The sequence below is a fragment of the Heloderma suspectum genome, chromosome 11 (genome assembly GCF_057233095.1).
Source record: "Heloderma suspectum isolate Gila_16-S chromosome 11, 16-S_ref, whole genome shotgun sequence".
Classification (NCBI taxonomy): domain Eukaryota; kingdom Metazoa; phylum Chordata; class Lepidosauria; order Squamata; family Helodermatidae; genus Heloderma; species Heloderma suspectum.
Genome location: NC_139468.1, coordinates 1,840,061 through 1,861,153, shown reverse-complemented (window position 1 = coordinate 1,861,153; position 21,093 = coordinate 1,840,061). Strand labels below are relative to the sequence as shown.

The 21,093-nt window shown below is 43.5% G+C and overlaps 1 protein-coding gene across 33 annotated transcripts in view; it reads right to left on the bottom strand.

The window, feature by feature from the left end:
- The window catches only part of TCF12 (transcription factor 12), a 257,524-nt gene extending 237,678 nt beyond the window's left edge, over positions 1-19,846 (bottom strand). For 11 of the 33 annotated variants that reach the window (XM_084816564.1, XM_084816547.1, XM_084816557.1 and 8 more), the window contains exons 1-3: positions 19,655-19,846; positions 18,716-18,812; positions 17,772-17,844 (exon numbers count right to left, since the gene is read on the bottom strand). Coding sequence is in view for 13 of the 33 variants with exons in the window: in XM_084816542.1 (XP_084672668.1) it covers positions 17,772-17,844; positions 18,716-18,796 (154 nt within the window). In the remaining 20 variants the exon portion in view is untranslated. Of the gene's footprint in view, positions 1-6,308; positions 6,548-17,771; positions 17,845-18,676; positions 18,813-19,302; positions 19,628-19,654 lie in introns of those variants that run through there. The other 22 variants (XM_084816550.1, XM_084816563.1, XM_084816569.1 and 19 more) reach the window with 11 other exon arrangements.
- Between the last annotated feature and the right edge of the window lie 1,247 nt (positions 19,847-21,093).

Here is a 21,093-nt window from a genome sequence, read left to right as displayed (position 1 = left end):
CAAGGTCAAGTCAAAGTACGGGGTTTATTTTCCAAAACATGTGGAAAAGAGAATATCAAGAACAACAATTATACAAGAACTGTGGATTAAAGGAGCTGGAAGCAATATGAAAAATGCAGTATTATAAAACCCAAATCAAGAAAGCAGAAGAATAATTTAGTAAAGAAGGAAAGAATATTATTCTTCAGGAAAGCAGAATTTAATTCATATAAGGAAAGCTGACAGGAGGCTCACCTATAACCTGAACTACCTGGAAATATTTTTCCCAAGATTTTAATAAATCACACTCAAAACAAAATCTATACAAGATTTTTTAAAGCCCCATATATTCTAAAATTATGTTTGATAGAGATTGAAATTAATTGTAGAATTTAGATCATTTATTAGACTGTAAAGTAAACTCTCTATGCATCAGTATTATGGGGACTATAAACAATATCATGCCAAGGAACTACTGATCCAAACAGAACAAAATATGTGAATTGCCACTTGCGCTGCCATCACACGCAGGCTGTTAAATATTTTAAGAATCTCACTAACAATGGAACTGAAAAATATCTCATTCAGATGACAAATAACAGTTTTTAAAACAGGTTAATATGTTTCCTCACAAAGTCACAAACGGTACATTAACACTGGCAATTAACAATTTTGCTACTTCTCTATTTAAATTAGAGGAATCACATCACAAACAAGTAAAAACCACTATGAAAACTGAATCTCAATTATCTCCCCTATGAACAATCCTCACAAACCTTATGCTATTCCTTAATTTTGAGAAACTTTGACTTTTGTGAATGTACCAAAGTATTCGCGCAACTGAAGCCATTTTTGTTGTTGTTGTTCAGTCGTTAAGTCGTGTCCGACTCTTTGTGAAGCCATGCTATCCTATAAAATTTAGCTTTATCAACAGGTTTTCCCCAGCTTCATCTTTATTTAATTTTTCATTGTGTTCAATAAACAGAGTAGAAATACAAACAACAGAATTGTTATTCTTACAAAAATGTGTTTAGGGGTGTTGTTTCTTGTTACAAAAGTATGGTATAGGTTAATAACAGGAGGACACTGAGAACCAGATGTGGTAAAACTCAATTAAAATCTGCCTTAGAAATAGGGTTAGACAATTTTCTTCAAGTACACTTCCAACAATATGATTCAACCACTTCGTGAGAACTTGAAGGCACCTCCCCAATCACGAAAATCGGCTGTGTGAAAGGTCTTTTATTTCATCCAGTTTTTGCTCAGTTGTGCCCCACAATGTCATTAAATGAACACATTCAGCCCTTCCCTCTCCAGTGAGTTTCAGTCTCCTCTAACAAGCTGAGGTAGTTTCATTTTCAGGGTTTTAGCCATCTAATTTCCTTTGCTTTCATACATGGTAACAGTAGCTATAGATCAGAGTACTTCTGTTTTGAAGATGAAATCTAGAAGTGGAAAAAGCAACATATGAAGATACAGACTACAGAGAAGTGGGCACAAGAATATCCATCTAACCATAACCTTCAACTGCAAGAATAAGGCAGGGACAGCAGAAAGGGAGAAGAGGGTGGTTTTAGGTAAAATGTACACAGTTGTCACATGCAGATATCTTCCATGAGAAATTACACTGAATGCAGCTAGACCAGTCTTCCCCAACCTGGTGCCCTCCAGACATGCTGGACTTCAACTCTCAAAATTCCCAGCCAGCATGGCCATTGGTTGCATTCCAACACATCTGAAGAGCACCAGCTTGGAGAAGGCTGAGCAAGACTATTTGGACAAGCCTTCAACTATGTCTACTTAGATGAAAAATTATGAAAAACCCATGGCGCTAAGAATATCCGATTCATCCCAAATCTTAAAATTTAAATGCTATTGTGTCTGGATTAGCCTTTTCATTTCCTGAAATTTAGAAGCCATCTGGTTTCACCACACTATCCATTAAGACTTTAAAAGTACTGGAGTTAACAGCCAATTACACTCCTATTAGTACAGCCCTAATTCTTTTTGCAGTCGGAATATACTGTGTCCAAAACATTTTCTGATTATGGAATCTTGAGACAGCTTGTTACCCTGTCCATGATTATTAGATCATGGCCACAGGCAAGACAATGGTACATGTCTTCAACTGTCAGTGTGAATTTCATCTATTAACTTCAAAAGATAACAATGGACAAGGCTGTTTTCCAGAGGAAATTGATTTGGGATTATTTTTCCCACCTGACAGACGCAGTCTGTTGTGCCTATTCAGCTGCAAAGATTTTAACACAACGACTTCATCAAATATATGCATATAATATTGATCAAACATATAAATGCCTTTGGTGATACTTGAGTTCAAATCTGTAAGCTCAAATTTGTAATTTCATATTTTCTGATATTTTAATACAATTGTGTTTCATTGGGCCTATAACTTCAAGCAAACTCCCTAATTTCTCTACTAAAGTGTTACGATAACTATCTGTTATGATAAATCTAGCTGACTGGAAAAGGTCCCCAAAGAAAATATTCTGTGCCCTAAACATAAAACAAGCTATTAAACCACTGGTAAGTTTCTGGAAGGCCAGTTTTGATACTGGCACCTGCACCATAATCCTGCTGGATAACGTGACACATATTATCAGATTCAGGGTATAACCACAGCATGTACGCATCTACCTACTCTACTGTCATAAGTTGGCATCAATGCTGTCAGCCTAAAAAGCTTTTAACTGATCACCCAGTGTTATCAAAATCTTTATCACAGGTGCCTTTTGCAGATACTGAAGAGTTAAAATAAGTTAATACAACTGAACTTCTGTTAGAAGGAAGAGCCATTTAAAAAAAATTATTTCAGCAAAATACCTTTAACAGCCTCAAATCAAGTTGGTGTGTCCTTAACTTGCAGCCCCATTATGTAAAACTGGCCCTCAAATAATCAACTAAAGTCCTCTCAAATAAGCCCTTGACTAATTTTCTAAAAGTTCACAGTGTTCAACATATCCAGGCTTCATTGGAGAGAGAGCTGCACAACAGAGGAGCTGAAAGAGAGAACGATCTCCTGAGCCATACCAAATGGCTCCTGTCCAAGGTGACATCCAGAGCTGGGCCTGTCTGCCAATCTCAATGGCCAGGAAGGGTTATGTGGGTTAACTCCTAAAGTCATACTTCTTGAATGTTTGCAAGATACAGTTTTAGAAGATCTAGAGTTACTCACCTGTTTACTTATTGCAATTAGACGAACTATTGTATCTTTTTGGAAATTGCCAAAGTCCCTTCAATTTTAAAACAGCATGTGAGTACTTGGGCAGTGGCTTATATGACTAACCTTACACATTATAAGAGATTTAACGTAGCTCACATTTGCAGGAGTTCAGCATCTGAAACTCTAAGGAAGTACGTGAACCTCAGATTTCTGCTAACACTATGAGATCTTTGGGAAACCTCTGGGTGGCTCTTTCTTGGGGAAACTTCAGTAGTTGCCTTTTTGAAAGAGACCTTGGGTTATGCTGAAAGAGTTTCACTGAAATATTTTAAAGTGAGTTTTTAGATATGCTAAGCTAGGCAATAGATAGCATTTACCATGTCAAAGATCAGAAAGAGCTTCTCTGCTTTCCCTTGTATTTTACTTGGTCATGAATATCTCTCAAGACTCAACGACCCAGTTCACACGTCACGGCAGCAAATTGCGGGTTATTTGACCAATGATTCGCAGGGATGCACGCTGCCTGTGAGCCACTTCCAGTTTCTGTAAACAAACTCCTATTGCCTCAATCAGAGGTAGTGAGCATGACGTGCAAACCCAGATCGATGAATTGTTTAGGGGCTAAACAACCCATCAGTTAACCCACGGTTTGTTGTTGGGTTAACCACTGGCTTGTTTAGCCCCTAAACAATCCATCAGTCCGGATTCACACATCACATTCACAACCTCCAACTGGAGATGGTTTACAGAAAATGGAAATGGCATGCAGGCAGTGCACATGCTGGCAAATCATGGGTTAATTAACCCACGATTTGCCATGCAAACTGGCTTAACTACTATCAGTAATAAATTCAGTCTCTATTATAAAATGGCATGTCTCAGTTTCTAACTTTAAACACATTAATTTGAAAGTCGAGGAGTTGTCCTGGTGTTTTGGAAGTGACACAATCATTATTTGCCAACCGTAATGAAGATCAAGGTTTTCTTGCTGTAGTGGATGAGATAATTGGTGATTTTATGTCTTGAATGAATGTTTTGTATTTCTATATTTAGAAACCAAAGCTGTATTTATAAATACAACATTCAAAAGCATAAAAAACGTACTTTTTGGTGAAGATGTTAACTAAATACTAAGGAAAATCAACAAAATAAGCTTGTGTTGAATTTTATAATGTGGTATTCTGTACACGCTGGCCATGCTTCTAAGTGTACCCAATTTTTAGAACTTTGTTAGGTTCTCATATGTTGTAGGGATGGAGTACTGCCAAACTAACATGTTAAAGCTGTTCTTCACAAAATAGGCAAAAGTTATATTATGTGCCAGGCCCAAGATTCATTTTGTATGATCAAACTATTTTGGATTAGAATACACTTTTTTTTAAGCATCTGAGTAACTTTAATAGTTTTGCTGTTATTTCTGAACTTTACTTTGACTTAATTGTTGCTTTAATCTTTTAATCTGTTTTGCAAGCCATCTTTATGTAGCCACCTTGAGTTCCATGATGGAGGAAAGGTGAGATATGTAATACATAAATAAATAAATAAATCTGGAGGTCTGACAAGACCAGAAGGATGAGGTATAAAGATAATATGTTGCTGTGTTTTAAGGAAGGGGGCTAGGGAAATTAAAAATAATAGTTTCAAACTTACTTGTTGTCAGAGCGTACTATTCCTCCACCATTTTGTATCCCCTCATAAGTAACTTGGCTCAAAAGGTTCCATTTTGTCTGGAAAGGAAGCTAGAGAGATCTAGCAAGTTAGGACAAAATGCACTTGAAGGTTCCCAATGAAACCCTCCGTTGCAATGGCCAGGGGAGTGTCCCCACCCTTTACTCCAATATGAGACCTACTAAAATCGTTAGCGCTTGATCTTCCTCCAGTTGCAAATTTAAATAAAACACTCTCTCACCTTGCTACAGAAATCCCTGAGAAGTGTATCCTTAGAAGAAACATTTAAAACTCTGCCTAAAGCTTAGACTCCCCACCCTCACCTCTTTTGTGGATCTGGAAATTGCCATTCCATGACTACCCCAAGTCTTTCATACTCTTTGTTTCCAAGGCTGTATCTATCTTAGATCTAAAATTCAATGAGTCCTCAACAAGACTCCCAAACCTTCTGGGTGTCCCTAATTTTGCTGTTAGACCCTCTCTTATCTAGCTTTTGGAGCTCCCAGCTGGATACCCATACTTGTTCCGCTGATCCCAGAACTCCAGGGAATTCCAGAAGAGTGTCTTGCTGTGATAAATATCCCCCAACTTAGTCTGGAATCTTAGGTTTGAGTCCCCTTTTTCAGCAATGGATGTGCATTCCCACATCCATTGTCCTCCACGTGCTAAAGCCTTGCTGCAGTTGAGAAAAGTCTTCTTTTTTAATCTACCCTAATGCTCAGGACCCTCCTTTCCCTCCCTGTGTTTCAGAGAGAAGATAAGGAAAGATATCTATCTCTCTCTGTCCAATTTTCTGGCCTTCACTTCTGCAATCCCCTTCCCTCCACCCCAACCCAAAGTATCACTACGTAGCATCCCTAGTTGGCTGCAGCATCACTTCTCATCTCCCTCCCCCTCCTATGGGACAAGCTTCACAATTAACTATTAAACTGCCATTTTGTTATGCTCTCTTAATTTCTGGGAAATTCTGATCTCATTTCTGTTGTACCCGGTAGACCTTAGGAGGGCACGCTGCTATTCCGACTTAAATTCAAAGTTACTCACACTTTGCTCCTGTGTATTTCAGTAAATGTGCTCATTTCTGGACCTACTCTACCAGACAGATAGCAGCCTGACCTCCCGCAGAACACAACCAGGTTTGCAGTGGAAAAAGGTTTCCCTAACAATTTTGAACTAAATTCCCCCAGATTTGTTTGCCAGAAGGGCTTTTCTCTCAACATGGAGAAGTTTACAGACATATCGAGAGACCTGAATCCCAAGCTAGCATGGTAACACACTACTAATTCAGGACATCACTTTGAAATTTCTGTTGAAACTTCAGTTAATGGAACTGCAAAGGGAAATAGAGATCAACTCACCTTCCTCCCTCAAGTGAGAAAACTGACAGTATCCACTACATCTTTTACATACAGACACATACACACAAACATGTTTTTAAAATGTTTTTCAATCTGACTCGGTTAATTAGCCAATTTACCTCTGTCTAAAGAAGTTTCATCACAGATGGTCCCATCCTGTCTTCACTCTTGGCTGCCATCTCTCCCATCACTGTACTTCAACTCCACCATGTCAGTCCTGTCCTCTTCCTCTGCCTTCTTCTCCATGGCATTCAAATGGGCCATGGCTCAGTGGCGGAGCTGCCGCAACGCATACAGAAGGTCCCCAGTTTGATCCTCAGCATGTCCAGCGAGTGCTGGAACAATTCCTGGAGAGCTGCTGCTGCCAGTCAGCGTCAACAATACTGGGTTAGATGGACGAATGGTCTGACTCAGTATAAGGCAGCTTCCTATGATCCTACGTTGCACTACGGTTTCACTTTCTCAAGCAAAAGACCTTCCCTTGATTCATTTCCTATCCTTGTGGCAGAACATAATGTTATGAGGCCCTTAGAGGTTTCATTACAGATACTATCCATTCAAGCTGCATTCTTAGAAGTGGCCACATGAACTAAGGGTTCTAGAGCACAGTCCTCTTCCCCCCCCCCTTGTCTGAGAGATATGCTCTTTATTTTTATAGCAATATGTATAGATCACCTTTCAACCATAAGGCCCTCAAGGTGGTGTACAGAACTATTAAAACAATTTAAACAACAGCAAAAATTAAGAACACAGCACTTTCAATCTAAGAGATAGGCCTGAGCCATTCTAAAGTAAAAGCAGAGTTTAACAGACTGCAAGAGGATGAGAAAAATCCTCTTAGGGCACAATCCTATGCACGTTTATAGACAGAAAAAAGTCCCACAACACCCAACATTCCCCAGTCAGCATGGCTGGCTGGGGAATGCTGAGAGTTATAGGACTTTTTTCTGTCTAAACATGCATAGGATTGCACCCTTAAGGCACCTCTGATAACTGTCCTTTTCAGATTCACTACAGCCCTGTTACTTTGATACTTTGTTTTGACAGATCATTTCATATTCCAATTTTGCATGACTTGTTCTGGCTACTAATTAGCTTTTGAACTGAATTCAAGTTGCTGGTTCTAACCTTTTTATTATGGAAGTAAAAATAAAGGAATATAAATAGCAGACATGAATAACATGGACAACAATATAAATACGTAGGACTATTCAAACTATGCACAAAACTTAAGTATATTGAAGAAATTAGTGCGTGTGATTGCATATTACCATGAATAGGGCCATTGTGATGCAGTAGCTAGAAGGCCAGACTAGGGTTGGAAAGCCACAATCTATGAAGCTCATTGGGTGGTGATGGGCCACTCTCTACCTCTCAGCTTATCCTACCTCATACAGCTGCTGTGCCGATAAAGCTGGGGGAGAAACTATGTATGTCACCTTGAGCCCCTTGGATGAAAGGTGGGATATAAATGCAACAGCTAAATAAATAATGAAAAATTGTATTCAACTGGTTTAGGAATTTTGCCATATATCTATCTGGTGACTGTCCTTCTTTAAAATAAGAATGTTCTAGGAAACTATGTTCGATGATTGCAGGGATAAAAGGAAATGAAAAACCCTGGATTTCGAAGTCTAAACTAAAGAAATAGTTTTCCCTACTCTATTTATTACACTTCTACCCAGTTCTTCTACCCAGTTCTATCAGCAAGGAGCTAAGAACAACTCATATATGGCTCCCAGATAGTCTCCTAATGTGAACTTTTGGACATTACAGGGTCAGCTATTAGGAACCATCCATGAAATTTCTGAAAGAAGCTGAAAGATGAACTGGCTAGCACCAGTAAGTATTTTATTTAGTTACACAGGAAACATACAATTACATTTTTACTCCAGAGTAAAAACTGTGATAGGAACATGGGTGGGAGTGTGCTGTTGCACTCATGTCCTGCTTGTGGGTTTCCTGTGGGCAACTGGTTGGCCACTGTGTAAACAGAATACTGGACTAGATGAACCCTTGGTCTGATCCAGTGCTGAAAGCCCCATCCTGTAAGAAGTTAACCCCTGGGCCAGAAAAAGCAACTCACATTTTAAAGGTCTTTAAAAAGCATTCACGTTCCAACCTTGGCAATTTTCCAGGGGAGAGAAAATTATGGTGTTGTTGCAGTGAACATCTTTTTGGGGGTCTGCTGTCAACAGCACATCCAGGAGACAGCACTCTCTTCAGCTTGTAGGACCCAAACTATGGCTTGGTGCATCAGACACCACCTTAAATTACCCAAAGGTGAGTTCAAACTGGAGAATATTGCTTCAAATGTGATTTGCTCCCAGTGGCTAGTAATATGGGTTGGAAAACGTTTTCCAGTACTAATGTTGTTGTTTTCCTACAGAAAATTTTCCACATTTAGAAAAAGGCATTCACCACTACCCGTACCCACTCCAGTTCTCCTTCTGCCACTTTTATAAGCCAAGAAAGGCAACAGCAAACCACACACATGGTAAATCTCACATCTCCAATGATTCTATCTGCATCTCAGACAATACATGCTTAAAAGTATCCATTATAACTGGACAAGCAGAGGCCAAAGTTATATTCACGGGACCTATATCAACTCTGGCATCCAAGTCTGAATGGACATGAGCAATTTTATCTGCAAGGTGTCGTATAAATTGGTCACAATGGGCTATCGAGTGGCCAATGTTTTCATCTCATGGGCTAAAATGCAATAGGCCGTTGACCATCCGAAAAAGCAGACACAATTGGTCGTAGAGAATAATCAGTTCTTCTGTGACTAGAGCCGAAGAGATTTGTGTGATTCCATCATGCCTGAAAGAGGCGGCGGTGAAAACTTGATTAAAAAAACATTCCCTGAAACTTACTGTATTGGATAATCTCCAGCTGTTGTCCAATATTCCCTTCTTGGGCAAGGTGCCGGAGTGTGTAGTGGTGCCTGAGCTCCAGGAGTTTCTGAATGAGGCAGAGTACCTACATCCATTTCAACCTGGCTTCAAGCCTGGTTATGGGACAGAGAGCGCCTTGGTCACCTTGGTGGATTATCTACACCAGGAACTTGACAGGGAAAGCATGCTGTTGTTAGTTCTGTTGGACCTTTCAGCAGCTGGGACAGGTTATCCAGAATTTCAGGGTTCAGCACCACCAGAATGCTGATGACACCCAACTCTATCTCTCTTTACCATCTAAATCCAAGGAAGCTGCTCTAGCTCTAACTCAGTGTCTGATTGGATGAGGGCAAACAAATTGAAGCTTAATCCAGACAAAACAGAGGTGCTCTTGGTCAGTTGAAAGGCTGGTCAGGGAATAGGGAATCAACCTGTGCTGGATGGGCTTACACTCCCCTTGAATACTCAGGCTCACAGTTTGGGTACACTCCTGCATTCAGCCCTAAACCTGGGTACCCAGATTTCAGCAGTGGCCAGGAGTGGGTTTGCATAGCTAAGGCTAGTGCACCAGCTGAATCCATTGCTGGAGGTGTCAGATGTGGCCACAAAAACCTACACCTTAGTTACATTCTATTTCAGATTATTGTAATGTGTTATATGTGGGGGTGCCTTTTAAAAGTGTTTGGCAACTTCAGCTGGTGCAGAATGCTGTGGCTGGACTATTGACCAGGACCACCTACAGGAAGCACATGAGTCCCTTGTTACAACAGCTTCACTGCCTACCTGTCTTGGGCACAATTCAAAGGGCTGGTTATAAATTAAGGAGTCCTACATGGGTTGGGTCCAGACTACCTGAAAGATGCATTCTCCAACATGAGCCTGCCCAGGTTTCAAGATATGCAGAAGAGGCCTTTCTTGATCCCTCCACTATAAGAGCCACACTTGACAGGAACATGAGAGTTCCAAAGCCTAGCTGCTCACAGGCTTTGGCATTCCATCCCAAGGGAGGCCAAGCTAGCTCCATCTTTGTTATCTTTCAGCTGACAGGCAAATACATTTTTATTCAAGCAGGCTTTTGGAATCTAAGCTGGTGAACTGGGTTTTTAATCTGCTGGGTACTGTTACTTCTTTTTATTACTGTGCTTTTATTTGTCTTTTTTAATTTGTTTTATTTGATGTGTTTTTATTGAGTTCTAATGTTTTTTTTATAACTGTCATTTTTCCTGTCTTTTATTGCTAGCAACCTTGAATGCTATTTTAATGGAAAGATGGGATAAAAATTTAATTTTAAAAAAATCAAAGGGGGGAGGGGCATTTTACCTCGAAAGGCTGTGGCACTGTGTTTTTACATCTCCCCCACACCATTTTTACTTTATTTTTTAAGGAGGGTAGCTAGTTTGGACAATCACATGTCAGCGTGACCTTCTGAAGAAGGTTCTAACTGGTTTTGAGTTAATTTGTTTTAAGAGTTATAGTGAAACTGGTGAAAGCACTTCTGTAGGAAAATGCTCATTTGTTGGGGGGGGCGGGTATTAAAGGCTGTCTAGAGTGCGTGGAGGAATGCAGTGGTGCTTCTCACATTTCCTTTTATTCGTTAGTTTGATATCCTGCCTCTCCTCCAAGGAGCTCGAGGTGGCATGTAGAGCTCACACCACCCATTTATACTCACAACAACACTATGAGGTAAATTAAACTGAGAGAGAGAGTGACTGGCCCAAGGTCATTCCCCCTTCATGACTGAGGAGGAATTTAAACCTGGGTCACCCCTGTCCTAATTCAACATTCCTAATTATGCTGCTTTTAGAGTTACTTTTCAAGATAAAATAGCATGAGTTAGAAGGAGGTGGGATCCCATAAAAAAGGGCATGGTCCCAGATAAAAAATGATGGGTCCCTTGCTAGAATCTGAACAAAAACACACACAAAAATAAAAGGGCTTCATCCAATTTTAGTCCAACTTAAGTACCATTCATTTCAATGAGTCTACTGTAAGTAGGTAGGGCTTAAAAATTAAGTTTAAAATTCTGACTGGGAAAATATAGGCCACAATTTTAGCTTTTTCTAAAAATTAAGCCATTGAAACAGCTCAATGTGCTTAATTTTCAGATGTTTATCTTGATCTCTGCAATGGGATATTACTTCTGAGTAAACATGCATAGGCTGGACTCTTCATCTGATTTAATTCTGAATAAAGGACAACAATCCTGGGAGGTAAGTTAATTCCAGATTTTTTTTACTTTAGCATAGCCATTTTGGAGACAGGGGGACCCAGTTACTGGAACTGCTCCAGGGTCCACAACAACATGGACTTGGGAGGCTAACACCACCAGTAATGGGATTTCAATAACCTTTAGGTCAAAAGGCTTCAGGATCATTACCTCAGCTGCATATCAGCTCACCCACATGCAATTTCCAATAGCTTCAGCTTACTGGGCAGTATAGAAATGTAATAAAACCACAGCTTGATCCAAGAAGCAGCAACTGCCACAAAATGGAAAATCTGCATCAGATGGAAGAGACATTTCATTTTGCATCTCTGCACGATCTCCTCAAGCAGTGCTGTCCCCTTGAACAGGACATAAATGTACAGGAACCCATGCAGGAGGTCCAAGGGAAACAGATGATGTACAACTGCTTATCCCCACTCTCTGTGGCCACCTTGCTAAGAAGGAGTAGAACTCCTGAAGAATAGTACTGCAAACTTCACTAAATCCCACAAACCGTATTAACGTATCATGATCAGAGGAACACCGCTAGCTAAAAGTTCTAGCAGAGGCCACAGAGTATAACTTGGATAAATCTGCAGTAAACCTTAGTTTAAGATGGTCAACCCAGTCCACAAATACAGGCTCTGTGCCATAATCAGATTGAAAGCCAAACAGGGGCTGAGCACTTTCAGTATAAACCCAAACTGATCCCATTAACCAGATAAGACTGAACTGCCTATACACCACTCCCTGACACAGTATTCAAGCAAAAAACCCTTGCTGTCAAATACAAGCAATTTTGTCTATTAATTAGACAGCAAACATCATAAGCAGGCAGTTGACTCTCAGACAGTTTCTGCTCAGACAGCTGAGCAAAAATCACCCAAACTGGGAACACCACCTAGACACATAGGATGGCATTTTATAGAAACAACAGCAGTAAAGTTAACTGGGAAGGGGACCTAGCTGAGTAGAGCACATGTTTTGCATATGTAACATCCCAGGTTTGACCAATCCCTGGAACTTCCAATTAAAACACTCTCTCAGATATCAGGGCTAGAAGAGACCTCTGTTTGGGATCTTGAGGAGCAGCTGCCAGTCAGACTAGGATAGATGGACTATCAAGACAGACTCCACATACAAGAAAACTTCATGGAGGTTTGTGTTTTACTGCCACGACAGCCTTCAAAAGAGAAAGGATCCTTACCACAATTGTTCAGCCACTGTGCAAAACACCATCTTAGTTCTGGTCATCTGTCTTCTCACTTGACCTGCCTCAGATCCTCCTAGAACAGGAGAAACTACACTGCCAAGGGATAAGGAAGATTTCTGGGAAAAATAATTTTAGTGGCTGAGGTCAGCATGTTGTTGCACAGTTCAACCAGCTAACCAACAGAGCAGCCATTAATATTTGTCTATCAACCAACCCAAGTTTGACCAGTTCTGCAACTAATGTCTGCTTTGCATTTGAGCCTACAATATCAGAAATATCAGTTTCAGATTAAGATTATAAGGCAATTGAAACCTTCCCCAAATCAAGTTGTCTTTGGAGACCATCACTTTGCTCTCCCTTGTTCCACATCTTTGTGTTCAGATGATGCTGTTTGATTTTGACTGGGTATTCCATACGACCTACTAACCCAAATATCTCATCATTCTTTAGATCTCTGTAGAACTGCAGTTGAATACAAACAGTAATGCAACAAAAGCAGAGGTACATTTTTCCTGAATACCGTAGTATTTTGAATACATAGCCACATATTAAAGAACCAACTATAATTTCAACCTCAACCCATTATTAGATAGTCTAATAATGAAACCTTTCAAATAGCAAGACTGACTTTGTTTTCCATTTAATCTGCCAAATCCCAAACACAGGGCATTTACAGCAAACCTAAAAATGCATCTGTAAAGCCCTGTTAGAACACTAGGTAAACAGGGCATATGAAACCATGTTATCAACTCATCTAGTATGGAAAAGTCCATCTTGTGTTTTGAATGCTATGGGAACAATCCACCAAGCCCTGCTTCTTCCTACTCAATTGAACTTAGGGCTTGATATGTAGAATAATCAGAATGTAAGCACCAGCATCCTGGTTAATTGCACCCACAGTACTCCTCTTTCATTAAGAGGACAGATAAACCCCCTACCTAGAGTTACTAGAAACACCCTTGCTCAGAAGATTAGCTTGTAGCTTGATGTTTTCATCTTGGGAGGCAGTCAAGACTACATTAAAATGGTTCACAAGGAACGAATAATTCAACTCAAATTATCTATTAGAATATTTTAAAATGTACTACCTTTCAAAATAGTATTCTCAAGGTAAAAATAATGGTAATTGAACCCTACACGTCAGCTAAAGTGTAGACAGCACTAGAACAGCCAGCTGTTATAAAGGTTTGTGTTACGAGAGAGAATGACTAACAAACCTGTTCCGTCGGACAGCTGAACAGCAACAAAAGAGTAATATTTAAGCAAAGAGCAGTATATTTCCATTAAATACTGGCTGTGAAACACCTGCCACTGAAAGCTCAAGCAGTGCTCTTCAGTAATCAGAAGATCATGTGTGTCCTGATCTTGCTGCAGGACAAGAGCATCCTAACACTATGAGCTTGAGAAGTACAGAATCAAGTCAGGCCAGCAACAATAGAGCTTCCCCCTCCCTCACGAGGCAGAGAATCCTTGAAGCCAGAAAGCCACCACCAGCACCAGTTGGCAGTGGGCCAGCTTGCATGTCGCAGCAGCAAACCATGGGTTAATTAATTAACCCACAATTGGCCAGGATGTGAGCCACACACAAGCCACTTCAATTTTCTTTACCCAACCTCCAACCAGCCTGATTGAATGTTGTGAGTGTGACATGCAAACTCAACCCGATGGGCTATTTAGGGGCTAAGCAACCCAGTGGTTAACCCAACAATAAACCATAGGTTAACAGCTGGGTTTAGCCCATCAACAACCCATCAATCTAGGTTCACACGTCATGCTCACAAACTCCAATCAGGCAAACTGGAGGTTGTTCACAGAAACCAGAAGCAGCTTGCAGGCAGTGCGCGTCCCCATGAATCATAGGTTAAATAACACACAATTTGCAGCTGTGATGTGCTAACGAGATCAGTACGTTTGACATACCAAACTAGGTTTCAAAACCAAAATTGGGCTGCTCTTTCTATATAAATACACAAAGAACAAAAATCATCTTCAAATATCCTAATCCATTTTCAGAAAAGTTTGGACTAATGTAATTAAAACATCCTTTCCACACAGGACACACTGGCTGAGGAAATGAAAGCAAGCGTGATATGAAGGCAACAAAAACTTGGTCCTAAACTCTATTTAGAAGTCATTTCACCAAGTGACATTTCTCTTTAGCACAAAATGTAACAGAAGAGATTGTGGGACAAACTACAATAGATTTTTTAGACATGATCTAGCATAGCAAATTAAAATTAAGACAGGCAAAAACATTACTTTTTCATCAGCAGCAATGTTGATGTCAACTAACATCATAACCGCAATGACTCCTGAAAATGTTACAGCACAATCCTGCAAGTTAACTTAAAGCAACTCCTGGTGTATTCAATGGGGCTTGCTCCCATGTACTTGGTAGGAATGGCAGAGAATTCCGCCACGGGCCCCAATAAGGCTGGATTCTAAAGAATCTGGCCCCATGGAGTCCATGGCAGAAGGAAGCACTTACCTCCGCCTCCCTGCGGAATCCTCTTCCGCCGGATCCTCCGGCTCCTGAGCGCCAGCGATACAGCCACCATGCCATATCGCTGGCTGAGGGGTACTGACTGTGGATGCAAATGGCATCCAGTACGCCATTTGTGGCCGTCAAGGTCTTAGTTTAAGCTAAATGCAGCCATTTATGGCTGCATTTACCTTAAACTAAGACCTTGACGGCTGCAAACGACGTACTGGACGCCATTTGCGTCTGCAGTCAATACCCCTCAGCCAGCGATACAGCATGGCAGCCGTATCGCCAGCGCTTTGGAGCCAGCTGGTGGCTCCACGGAATTGCTGCAGAGCGGAGCTGGCTGGCCAGGATTCCGGGGGGAGGAATGGATCACCTCCCCACTACAGGCGGATTCCCCCCGGAGCAGCAAGTAGGGAATCCACCCATCTCTAGTACTTGGACATAGGACTGCAGCCTATGTCACATGATTCCAAGTTATTTGCAACAAGTTAAGACTGTCACAAGCACTTAAAGTTCGGTTGCTGATAGATTTTGTCAAGTCCCAATTACAAATTACAGGCTTTTCAAAGCCACAAATTACTTTAGATTCACTTAACATGTTAAAACAAACTGAGCACATAGCATGAAAGAATTGAGATTCAGAGGTTTTAAACTAATAGTTAATAGGCAACATACACACACACAAGGGCTACTCATGAACACGAAACCCAGACATTTGGCAATAGGTAGTCTTTAAGCTCACTCCCCCGAAAGATTGTGAACACAGTATATATTCCAATAAAATAGATTCTCTCACATTTATGCAGAAGAGAGGATCATCACTGTCTGCTCCCGATATTTAAAAGTCACAAAACTGTGTATACAGTGGTGTGATGTGAGGACCTGCTGTTTTCTTGGAAATAAATTAAGAGGCTGTGTGTGTATATGCATGGAAGTTGTGGATAGCACCTAACAAGGTTCTCTGGCTTGCAGCCTTGTTCATTTTTCCATTAGCTGCTAAGCAGGTGTGCGGATGGGAACTCCCCACCAAGTTACACTGGAAGCCTAAAATGCAATGACGTTTCTAGCCCACCTGAAGGCTCATATATTCCTTTTCTGTCTCTGTTCCCTATTATGCAAGCATTCCTCCTGCTTTTCCATTTCAAAGCCAATTACGGTAAGTGTTGTGCCTGACCAATGTTAATAACCACAGAGAGAAGCAAGTTTGCAAACTATGGTTTGCAAAAACTACAGTTAACAATATAGGTGCAGCTATAAAGCTAACGATAGTTATCTCTGAAACTAAAAGTATAGGAGGAAATGCCCATAAGAGAGGGGAAGAAGGAAAAACATGCAAGTCCCTGGGGCACTCCCAATTCTTAGACATGGTTAGACAACTGGGGAGCACTATGTTTAAACTGGGCATTTTAGGAGATAATACACTTATATTTTTATACTCTAAAAGCAATCCAAATAGTATTAATATTTGTTCTTCCTGCAATAGTTGTGAACTTTTAATAAAACTTCTCTTTAACAATATTCAGAGACCCAGAACTAATAAACAGATCTGTTTGCTTTTTATTTGTTCAGAAGCTGGTCTCCTCAAAGAAGGGTGATTCAAGTTTAAAAGCAATATAAAATGCTAAACATGTGTGGAGGAAGGTTACACCCAGGTTAGTATGGCAAAGTGCTTACACTGCTTTGGAGTGTGGAAGCACCTACCATTTTATTAGCTTAATCCTGACCATTAAAAGCCAGCACAAATAAAAAGGCAATAGTGCTTTCAAAAACAGCAACACAGTGTTTGATGTAGAATTTGCCTTATTTATAGAAGACAAGTACAACAGATAAACACAATCCTCTGAAGATGTTTTCCTATAAATGCAAACTAACCATCATTCTGTTAAGACCGACCAATGTTCTTTGTTTTGTGGATTAACAATTAAATTATGCCTAATGTGAATTAACAGTTGGATATGATAGTACACATACTACCTGGGGGAAGGGGAAGTATGCCTGAAAACAAATTTCAGGCGCAAGGTTCCAAGAAATGCTTAACTTTCGTTTTACGCTGCTGACACTGCAACTTACAGCATTTCTAAACAGCTAAGAATGGTCAAACCCTACTCACTGCAAGAAAAACACGACTTCCTTTTCCACAAATGTGTACCTGTGTAGATCATTTCAAATTTCATTTCCTCAGCAAATACTGTGCTCAAATATCTTCACACACATCTCTGTTCTATTAGCTAGAAGTTTCTGGCCAACATACATTTGCTGTTTTTGTTTTGCCTACCCTATTAAATCAGGCGACCTCTAGGAACATAGCACTATTTCTCCACTCATTGGTAATTTATTGTTCTCACTTGGAATGAATTAAATAATCACAACGGCTATTCAAAGAGAAGAATCAGTATGTGTTGTATACATTAAATTGTGATAAGATACATTTTAATTTTTTAATGTAGCTCAAAAGAAACCAAATAATTTAAGTTTACTACACAAAAAATGAATATCCATATTTTCAAAAAGCAACTTGTGTCAGTTCACAAAACCAATATCCTCCACTGAATGAACCTCTAAATCCATTACGCAGTATCAACACTTCTGCCCCGAACTATAGCAATTCCCTTGGAAAGCTCTCATTAGAAAATCAGTCTTAACTCACATTTGTACGTCTTGTTATAAACTACATCCTTCATCCACGTAAGCTTCAGAACTACACAAACAAATTAAGATTTTGCATATAACACAGTATGACAGCACTGCACTCAACAGTTTTCAGCTGCATCTTACCTGATCCACTGAACTGACTGCTTCCCAGTGTGGTTGGTCTGGTTTTCCCACTATTAACAGGTGGGGAAAACATCTGCAAAACAAACAGATGCCTTTAGGTTATCACTAAGCACTCCAATTTATAAAAGCAGCAGGGCTACCAAAACGATCACACAAGCCAAGTAATTTCTATGTATCTGGAGTATCAAAAGGACTAGAAATATTTGGGAATGTATGAAAAACTACACTCATAGTCACTTTAATAGGCACTATTAATTGTGCTACAAATAAGTTAAAAAAATACATAGTTAGGCATACAATATTTAAGGTTACTGACATGTTCAGTTTACTACATGGGGGTTGGACTCGATGGTCTTATGGGCCCCTTCTAACCCTACCATTCTATGATTCTACTCCATATATAAAGCTTAGTGAAATATAACACTATGATCACCCTAACGTAGCCAATTAAGAGGCATTTTTAATTTCTTTTAATCAAGCAATTTTGTAAAAATAAATTCTATGAGCCATGATACCTACAGTTTCCAATGTAAGACTACAGTGCAGAACATGAAAGATACTGAGGCAACAATCCTAAATATACATACTTGGTAAGTGCCACTGAAATTAAAAGATCTGCTTGTGAGCAAATAAGGTTAGGACTAGGATATCAGATTTACATTATGTGTTCACTTGTTTTTTGTTTGCAAAACACCTTGAACTGTAAGTAGAACACAAGCTTGACTGAAGTTATTTGTTTGCTATCCCCAGGTCTGCCTGATTTTAACCAGTTAAGGCGACCGACCCAATTGATACCAGAGCCTTCAATCTGGGTATCTAGACAGCCTATCCACAGTTGCCCGTTTGGCTGAGCAGGACCCAAGCGAGCCCTGCGTGCGGCTGCCCCACTTCTCGGTCCGCTTTACCGTGGAGAAGCCATAAGAAGACTCCGAAGAATATCCTACCGCACTGAAGTCCAGCAGGTCGCTCAGCTCCTTGTCCGTCCCTATCGCGGCCATCCGCTGCTGCTGAGGATTCATCTTCATCCACTTGAGCTGAGCCCTAAGAGGCGAGGGGAGAAGGGGAACGGGAGAGGCTTTACAACGGGATGGAGGGCGGCGGGCCTAGCGTCCAGCTGCCCCTCCAAGGCAAGGCTCCCCGCGCGGAGGCGGCGGCACCGCCAGCCCGACTCGGCAGAAGTTCCCTCCTTTCCGTCCCAGGGCGGCGGGCGCACGCGGGGCTCCCTGCCTCCGGGCGGAGGAGCCGCTGCTCGGGGCGAGCCGGGGAAGGCGGCCGCGGGGCAGCCAATGGCGAGGGAGGCATCGGGAGGAGCCCGGCGGGGGCGCGGGCGGGGGCGGCGCGCGGGGGAGGCGAAGCCTTCCGCGGGGATGGCCGGGGCGGCGAGAGCTCCCGCCGCCCGAGGGCACAGCCCGGCCGGCCTCCAGGGCGGCCCCGGGGCAGGCCCGGAAGGGCGCTGGGGCCGCGCGGCCCCGCTAGAGGCTGCGCGCGGTCGCCGGGCTTTCCGCCGCCCCGCTCAGGGCCAGCCAGTTACCTCAGCGCCGAACGCCGGGCGGCCGCGGAAGAGGCCACGAGCCCGGCTCGGCGGGCTGCAGCCTCGCCGCCACAGGCGCGCCGGGGAGGGGCGGGATTCGGGCTCCGCGGGGGCGCCTGAGCCGCCGGCCCGCGCCAGCGACAGGGGAGCGGCCCCTGAGCCCGCCCCGCCGGCCCCTCCCCGAGAAGAAAGCGCCCCGGCGTCTCCGGGGCCGCGCGCGAGCCCGCCCCGTCTCCCTGCGGGGGCGCTCACGCGCACAGACGGCTCGCCTGGCGCGCGCCCCCGACCTCCTTCCCCGCAGACGGTCCTCCTTCTCGGCCCCCCCGCTTCTCCGTCTCCCGCCCGCCCTTACCCGGTTTCCGGCGCCGCTGCCCAGTGCCAGGTGGCGGCGGCGCCCCTTCTTCTGAGGAGGCGGCGGCGGAGGAGGAGGCGGCTGCCGTTGCCGCCGCGGGGCGAGGCGAGGCGAGGCGAGGCGGGCGCAGGGGCCAGAAGGCGCTGCCTCCGCCGGCCCGTCCGCCGCCGCCTTTCGCCTCCGCTCGCGCTCGCGCTCGCCGCTCCGCCCGCCCGGCCAATCCCCTCCTTCCTCGCGCGCCGCCTCCCCCGCTTCCCCTCTCGTCCTTCCCCCACCCTCTGGAAGGAACTTGCGGGGCTTCCCTCAGGCGGACATGTTTGGGGCGCCGGACGCCTCCGCACGCCGCGTTCGAGGCTCCTGCTCTGTATCCCTCCGCGCCTGGCGGCGGCGGCAACCTCCGCAGCCTCCGCCGAGAGCGCGGCGGGCCGCTTCGCCCCCTCTGCCCGCCCGGCTGAGAGGAGCGCGGCGGCGGCGCTGCTACTCCTGCTGCGGACTTCGCGAGCCGCCTCGCGTCACGAAGGCCGGCCGGAGCGAGGGGCCGGCCGCGGTATTGCCGCGGCGGCTCGCTGGCCGCGTCCTCCTCGCGGCGCGGCCCTGAGGCAAGACCCCGTGGAGAAGGCGGCCTCGCTCGGCCCCTCGCGGAGGGAGGCGCCCGCTGCCCAGGTGCCGCCGGCGGGGAGCGAGGAAGGGGGCCGTGGCGGCCCAGCACCGCATCCCCCAGCACGCCTTCGCGGGCCCGGCTCTGGGCTGGCTTGCTCGGGACGTGCTCCCGCGGAAGTGCCCGTAGGATCGGGGCCCTGGAGCACAATTCGAAACAGGTTTCCTCAGGAGCAAGACCCGCGGAGGCGACGAGGCTTACTCACATGTAAGGACGGGATTAATTACTCTGGAATAAGGGCCGCTGCCCTGGGCCAGCCCCAAGAGTCTGCCACAGTAAAACCAGCAGAGAATCTGGTCGCACCTTCAAGGCTTTTGTCTTAAGAAAGGTGTGAGTCTTCAAGGTGCCGCAAGACTTGTGGTTTTCGCTGCTTCACCTGTTGACTTCCTGCTTGGCACACAGCACTCAAAAGTACAGAACTACAGCAAACTGGAATTCATAGGGAAGTCAAGTGCTTACTACATTTAACAATGTTTATTATACACTTTGTTTATCTTAATTCCTTTTTTCAGAGTAGCTGCACAGTATCAGTTAAAAAATTGTTGTTCAGTCGTTCAGTCGTGTCCGACTCTTCGTGACCCCACGGACAATAGCACGCCAGGCCTTCCTGTCCTGCGCTCTCTCCCGGAGCGTGCTCAAGTCCATATTCATTGCATCGGTGATGCTATCTAGCCATGCTGTCCCCTTCTCCTTTTGCCTTCAGTCTTTCCCAGCATCAGGGTCTTTTCCAGGGAGTTTTCTCTTCGCATTAGGTGGCCAAAATATCGGAGCTTCAGCTTCA